This window comes from Fukomys damarensis, unplaced genomic scaffold (genome assembly GCF_012274545.1).
Source record: "Fukomys damarensis isolate Sample0158 unplaced genomic scaffold, DMR_v1.0_HiC HiC_scaffold_14, whole genome shotgun sequence".
NCBI classification, from domain to species: Eukaryota; Metazoa; Chordata; class Mammalia; order Rodentia; family Bathyergidae; genus Fukomys; species Fukomys damarensis.
Genome location: NW_022900926.1, coordinates 75921921 through 75930096, shown reverse-complemented (window position 1 = coordinate 75930096; position 8176 = coordinate 75921921). Strand labels below are relative to the sequence as shown.

Here is an 8176-nt window from a genome sequence, read left to right as displayed (position 1 = left end):
AAAAAAAAAAAAAAAAAAAAAGACAGTAAAATATATTAGCAGTATTTCAGTCACCTAATTACCAGATTTACTAGTATGCTTAGTACTAGTAAATTTCTACAAATAATCATTCTTAGACCTTAACTTATAAGTAGTTAATAATTTTCTAACAATTCATCAACTATTCACAAAAATTCAGATCATAACTGAAATACTTTACCTAAATAATGTATTTTTAGTCCTACATTTTAACAGCAAGAATTGATGTCATATCTAAGAATTTAATATCTACGTTACTGAACATATTTACTATTTCTGTTAAATCCAAAAAGCTTAAAAGAGTGAATTTTCACACCCAGAAAAGTGATGGTGCATGTTCCACTTAACTTTTCATGACAGTACTCCTTTACACTTAGCTTTAATCTTATTTTTATCCTTTGGTATATAAGGCAGCAACTAGAAAGAAATCTGTTAGCCTCAGTCTTCCATTCTTCTACCTTAAAATCTGAAGAATAAGATTAAACAGCAAAGAAAGTTTAAACTTTTTTTTTATTTGCTAAGTAAAGCAAGCTGCAAGTGATCTGCAATTTTTATAATTAATTAGAAAGTGTAATTGAGTACCTAGTATGTGCCAATACTATAATACCGTAAGAGCAGAAGAACTCTCAATTTGTATTAAATCAAGTTCTTAACAGTGAAGTAAGGAACTACAGATACACCATGAATTTAGAAACTGCAGATAATTGCAATACAAAGGCTTCACAAGGTCTTGGTTTGAACTAAAACTTAAAAGTCTGTAGGACTTGATAAGCAAAGAGGAAAAAGGCAGACTATTGAAGGGAGACAAACAGAAACACACAGGAAAACTGCCTCCTTGGAAGATGTAGCAGTTATCAGCGCCTGCTAACAGTCCAGCAAAGATTACTTAAACTTGCAATCAAATCTCAACACAATATGACAATGACCCCAATCTATCCTGCTTCTTGCTTAAACGAAATTTCTACAGCAATCACTATAGTTTTAGTCACTTTTCTATCTGCCAACCCATACTTTTGCTAGAATGTTCATTCTCCCCTTACTCTTCCCACAAAATTCCGTGTTTTTATAGCTTTGGAAAGTCATTAAAATCTACCCCTTTTTTGGAATTTCTCTTTACTACAAGCTCTTCATCCCTTAAACTCCTAAAGAAACACATTATAATTACTGATTTCTAGCTTAGAGAAAGGGAATAATTTCTATCTTCAAAACAACTACCATTTGAGTATATAAGTCACTCTATACTTCATTCTCCACAGTAATTTGAAGAGATGAATATCATCAGTACCATCCAATACTACAAAGAAGTCCCCTTTCAGGCAATTTTTAGATAGCAAAACCTTTCTTCATTTTAATTAACATTAAACATTGGTTTTGTTTTAAAAGACTTGCTTTTTAAATCTTATAAAAATATTAATTTAGATAACTGCAAACAGAATAACTACTTTTAAAAATATCTACTTTTTCAGTAAGAAAAGGAATTAATGGTCCCTTTTTAAAAGTTAAATGTGTCATTTTGTCTATATGTCTAACAGCCTTCCACATTTTAATAAAACACTGCCCCGATGTATGTTATTATATGCACTACTGTACATATAAATGTTTAATTTTTGGTGAACAGGTTAATTTTTGGTAATGCACTTGAAATTTTAATGCTAATTATTTCTAACATTTTGGTAAAACAGAATAAATAAATATTGCACTGAAGCAATGTACTTTAAGTATGAGCTTTGAAGTAAGAAAAACATGGCAGGAAATCCTAATTTTATCACTAACTTTGTGATCTTAAACAAATGACTAATCCTCTCAAAACTTTTACCTGTAAAATGGAGAAAATATCTGCTTCAAGAATTGTGAGAATTAAATGAAATAATGCCAGTAGAACATAATAATCGAAACACAATCATAAATTAGCTAACACTTAGGAAGCACCTATAACCCCAGTACTTTTTAAGCACTTTACATGCAATTAGAAAATAGGACTGTTATCCCCATTTTACAGAAAAATGCAGAGCCAAGGAGTTAACTTGTGGAAATATTCAACAACAACAACACTCAATAAATGGGTGTTGGTCTATTACCATTCGTAACAATATTAAAATTATTGTCAATAGCTATTTAAAATGACAGTAAACTTAACTTGCCATTATAAGATCTCAAAGTGTCTTTACCTATAAAATGTGAACTGAGAAAACAAATGGCAATTTTTAAACTAATTCATATCTAACATTAAAAGGTACAAACTACCTTCAAAAGCTAATAACTATAAAATCAAAACATACATGTGTCCACACGTGCACTCACATGTGCGTGCACACACGCACACACACAAACACCTACACAGCCAAAGGGCGCGTTTTTGTATATAAACTTTCTGAGTACCTGAGTTTCCATACATAATTCACAAAACAGGAATGATTACAGTGGCTCCTCTTAAAAGCATTGTACAGCAATACAAAATGTCTCTCCCCTTAACTACTGGCCACCTGAAAACCACCAACAGAAGAAGAAGTCAATCCTTTAGTAGTGGTAGTTGCCTTTAACTTTTTTGGATGGAACAGTCTCTAAATTATAAAAAGATCCAAGTACAGTACAATACTTTCCTTGATGTGAGAGTAAATTGACAATATCTTAGTCACTCACAAACACTTTGATTGATATTCTCTACAAAATAATCCTACATAACAAGGTAACAACTATCGGAACACTGATGCATTACTACATCTAACTAACGCTTAGACCTAATTTCAAATTTTTATAATTTCACAATAATATCCTTTACAGCACAATGATTCATGAACTAATTTAACTGCCCCATCTCTATTTCCTGTACTCTAGTGCAGTTCTTTGCTCTTTCTTAATCTGCATAACTTTTAATATTTTTGAAGACTGCACGTCGTTTAATTTTTTAGCATGTCTGTCAGCTGAAGTTAGCTTAATGTTTCCTCATGCTTAGACTCAGGGCATGATTGCTGGAGACCATAGAAGGCCCTCTCTTCTCAGTGCATCTTACAGCTGGCGTACTAGTATGTCCACTCTGATCACTGCCAAGCTTCTCCACGGCGAAGCTCCTCTTTCTCTTTTAATTAGGAAGTACTCTGTGAGAACTTATTCTGAGACTATAAATATCCCACATCTTATAAAACCTTCCATATTTATTCATTAATTTTTCAGTAAACACATATGAGTTGCTTATTTGTTTGTTTTTTTAAGACAGGCTCTTGCTATGTAGTTCAGGCTGGCCCTGAACTCACCACGTAGTCCAGGCTGGACTCAAACTCACAGTGATCCTCTTGCCTCAGCCTGCAGGGTGCTGAGATTACAGAAGTGCACTATTACATCCAGCTCTCTTTATTTATACGTTACTGTCATCATTTTAATGTTACATTGGTCCTGATTTGGACAATGGGAAGTCATCTGAGCTACCTTCTAAGTGATGACAAATAATTTCACCATGTTTTGAATGCTTCTTTACTTTTCTAGACAATAAAATGTCCTAGGCTCATACTATATATTTCATAACTCAGCTTTAGGAATCTGCTATTTTGCTCTAATGAACCCTCATTCATCGAGAATACTATATGAACACCAAGAGCTGGGTGCCAGGTTTGCAATCAATAAAGAAAAAAAGCTCTACATTCACAGATATCTCCAATTCAAATTCAACAGTGCGGAGTCTGTTCTAGGTTCTGCCCTTTTACAACTACTTGCTCCAAAAATAAGAAACTAGAGTTATTTTTTTCACCAATCTTCAAGCCCCCATCCCCCACAACCTCCCATATATAACAATGTCCTATTGCTGACAAAACCTCTTTGTTGCAGAATGGCCGAGGCTCTGTCAAATCACTCCAACAGCTGTCACCACCCTCCACATGGGCTTCCTCCTTATGCCACCGCCAACTTATATATCTCATGCTAAGCACCTCTTCTACACACATACCATCTATGTCCAAAATCCAAACCCCACGATAACACTACTCAAGTGGAAATCCTCTTCACCCTGGTGCATCAACAGAACTCCCTTTCTGGGTCAACAGGGTAGATGTATAATGCAGCTATTTTCTGACTGCATTGTTCAGGAAAGAAAAAGTTAAAAGGAAGTGAAAAGCAGAGACAGCAATGAAAAAGAGTGAACTACCTCTCTTTCGAAAACTAAAAGCTGTTTCACCTATTATTTTATTTGCTCTTGAGAAGAGTCATATACTGTAGTGTAGGTTAAGAAAATGAACTTAGGAAGCTACAATGTAGTTCAGTGGCAGAGTGCTTACCTACAATGCACAAGGCCCTAAGTTTGACTCCCACCACTGGAAAACAAACAAAAAAGAAAGAAAATGAAATTAAGAGGGTTAGGAGTATGGCTCAGAGATAGAGCATTGGCTTAGCATGTGCAAAGCCACATATTTGACAAATGGCAAATGAAGTAAGTAAGAAGTAAGTAAGGCGTGGTGGTGTAGCTCAGAGGCAGAGCCCGTGTCTAACATGTATAAGACTCTGGGTTTGATTCCCAGCACTGGAAAAAAAGAAAACAACCTTATGAACGAAACAGAATTTTAAGTTCTGGTTCTCCTGCTTGGTAACTCAACAAATTAACAAGTTACTTAACACTGGTTAGCTTCAATAAAAGAAGCTGATTGTTCAGGAAGTTTTTCATTTAAAGCAAACACATGGTTATGAGCCTAAAATTAGCACCCAAACAATATATGTTATTATTACTTTCTTCTTTTATCTTTCATTAAATGAACATCAAAAGCTCTTTATATATATGTACATATTATGAAAGTTAATTTTTTTTTTAACTTCTGAAACAGTATCCCTAAAGACATTAAAAAACTATTTATGGTATTTATAATTTTACGACTACTTAACCAAACCACAGCCTCCAATATATCCTAACACCTTTGACAAATTATTTTCTAAAACTTTTGCGGGATTATGTAATTCTCCTAAAGCAAAGTATCACCGCCTAACAGCCTAGCAAAGAAAGATTATTTAAGCTAGCAATCAAGGCTCAACACAAGATGACTCCAACGTATCTCACTTCTCACTGCTGCAAACACTGTAGTTTTAGACACCTTTCCATCTGCCAGCCCATACTTACACTAGAATTGTCTTACTCCCCTTTACTCATTTCACAGTATTCCACGTTTTTCAAGCTTTTGAAAGTCACTAAGAAATCTACCCGCTTTGTGAAACTTCCCTTCACTACAAGCTCTTCGCCCCTTAAATTCCTAAAGAAACAAATGATATTATAATTACTGATTTTTTAGTTTAGAGAAAGGAAATGGTTTCTATCTCCAAACAACTACCACTTATTAGCATATATACTAGTTACTTTTTCAATACTTCACTTTTATAATAGTTCTATGAAATCAGAGCCATTTATCCCTATTTTATAGATGGAGAACTCAAGGCTCAAGGATGTCAAAATATGTGCCTCAAATCACACAGCTAGTAAGAAGCAAAACAAGCTTTCCCCCAGCTTGTCTCACTGAACCTGAGATATATGAAATGAATCTGTACAAGCTGGTAGAGGAAAGACTGTCAAGTCAAGCAAGTTCAGAATATTAGCAATGTTAAATCACTACTTTTACCGAAGCGTTTCTCTTTCCAATACTGATATTGTGCTTTATAAATTTGCAAAGGACATTTGTTACATTTCCCAACATATTTGGGAATAAAATCTTTTTTCTCAATGACCATCGACCTTATAGGACTGGTATGCCATGTGACTTATTTCAGAAAATGGGCAATGTATTTTGTCTTTGCACAGGCCTCTGCACATAGTAGACACTCAATACACATTTCATGAAGAACGAAATTTACTCCTTAAAGTAACATGTAATCCCATCCCTCTTATGAGAAGTTTTAAGTATAATAATTACTAACTATTCCAATTTTAAATATTAATTTCATTAGATAAGACTAAAATCAAGAGGAAGAAAATTTCTACCTGGGATTTTATGATATGCATGAATCTTGACATCAACTCAGGACATTCAAGGAGAAAGTGAAAGTGGTCAAATATAATTTTGGGGTTTCTAAAAGAAAAAATACTTTGTGAGTGGACAGGAAAAATGAGTACTATTAAATGACATGCAAACAAGAGATCAGGAAGTAAAGGCAAAAATGTGTGTGTTAATCTCCATCTACTACATTTTCAATTGTTACTAAGCAATTTTCAATTGTAACAGAAATAGCTTTTTAGATGAAACTATATGTAAAGGAGAAAAGGTGGCCATGGCAGTCTCTGAATCCCAAAAAGCCTTACCTATTAACAAAGCATTTTAAAACTTCATCATGTTTGCAGACAAACTCAATGAAGCGAGGTGAAGTCATTCTGTAGGAGGTAAAAAACAGTAAGAATACATAGATGCAAATTGGTATATGATTTAGCAAATGTGATAAATACAATGAATTGGACCACCTTCTAGAACTGGAATACCCTTCTAGATTTTTTTAAAGAATTTGGGTTTAGATCTTCTTTATAGAAAACTGAGGCATACCTAGTAAATTTGTAAAATGAAATAAAATATCTAACTTCTCCTTAATAGATGATATAAGGGCCAGGGATTTAGCTCATTGGTACCACACATGCCTTGCAAATGCAAGGTCCTAAGTTCAATCCGCAGTACTGGGGGAAAAAAAAACTGATGATATAAACATGTACAAGAGATTCTATAATAGGTGACATTCACAACTTATACATCACTTGTTAAAAATTTAACTATTTTGTACCAGATCTAGATTTGTACAATGAGTATCCTAAAATAAGGTCAAAATAGAACCTAAAATGAACAAATATTATTTGTTGTGACTGAAATTACAAAAGTATAGCTTTTCTTCATTTATCAGGAAAAAAAATAAGCTATAAACTTCTTACCCTGGAGGCATCTGACAAGAGCAACACATGTAAAAAGCTTGAATAACAGCACTTAGCCGGTTGGCTGTCATAGAAATAACATCCTGACAATCTGTACTGCCTTCCTGTTTCCCTGCAAGAGCATCTGGTTTAGATTCTCCTGTGCCAGTCGATAGATGTTCATAGCTCCCAGGTCCTGGAGGTTCAAATGGTGGAATGGAAGTGGCACCTTGATCTTGGCCTTTTTGTTTCAGTAAAATAGAAGTGATATCCGTTGAGTCCTTCTTGTTTTTCATCAATTCTGTAGCTATTAAAACTAGCCATTCATCTAATGAGTGCCAAAGCAATTCCAAAGGCTAAGAGAAAAAGAAATATGCTTTTTAATCCCTCTTAAACTACAAGATGAAAAAAATCAAAAACAAAAATCAACTCCACATAGCCAAATAGTATAAAAGAAAAAATATTAAATACTTCTACCTTCCCAAGTTAATGACAGTAAAGATTAAAGGTAAGTAGCAAAAACAGATAAATGTCATATATATGGCAAATTTCTTCATTATAGCAAACATTTAATCTGTATGTACAAGATATAATGGAAAAATATGATGAATGTTTAAATCTGTATTTTTTAGAATAAAAAGGAAAACTAAAATCTAACAAATACTTCATAAGCAATCTTATTTCAATTTTCAAATATTTCGTTTTTTTAAATTGCACATTATGTTATAATCCCCCAACATTTACTTTATTATATCAACAATTTCAATTACACAAACACATCTCTTTTCAATCTAAAAAACTGAAAATTTTAAATAACCTAATAAACAGTTTATTGTTCTCCCTTTTTATGTGTATTCCTAGAATTTTGATAATTTATGAGAAAAATTATAAAATGTAGCATCTTTATACTCACATAATATACGCTCACACATACACACACCACAATCCAAAGTTGTTAATAATATTTAAAACAAAAATATAAATTCCAAGGGCTGGGGATTTAGCTCAGTGGTTCCACCGCCTGCCTTGTAAGCACAAGGACCTGAGTTCAATACCCGGTACCAAAAAAAAAATCTACACACCAAACCTCTATAGATACTGACTAGCAAAATTTTTGGCATTAGAGCTCGAACCCAAGTCTTACATATGCTAAGCACATGTTCTATCACTTAGCTATACTCCCAGCTCCCAGCAAATTCTTAATTCCAAATAAAGATTAACAGATTAAAAAAAAAAAAAAGCAGAGAGGGTTGCTTCTTACTCCTAGACAATTTTAAACACTCCTACTGAGAATAATGAAAT

At 33.5% G+C, this 8176-nt stretch overlaps 1 protein-coding gene across 6 annotated transcripts in view; it reads right to left on the bottom strand.

The window, feature by feature from the left end:
* Hace1 (HECT domain and ankyrin repeat containing E3 ubiquitin protein ligase 1) overlaps positions 1 to 8176 on the bottom strand; it is a 102173-nt gene that overhangs the window by 30536 nt on the left and 63461 nt on the right. For all 6 annotated transcript variants that reach the window (XM_010607185.2, XM_010607186.2, XM_010607187.2 and 3 more), the window contains 3 exons: positions 6896 to 7230; positions 6284 to 6352; positions 5966 to 6053 (listed from right to left, as the gene is read on the bottom strand). In XM_010607185.2, coding sequence (XP_010605487.1) covers positions 5966 to 6053; positions 6284 to 6352; positions 6896 to 7230 — 492 coding nt within the window. The remainder of the gene's footprint in view (positions 1 to 5965; positions 6054 to 6283; positions 6353 to 6895; positions 7231 to 8176) is intronic.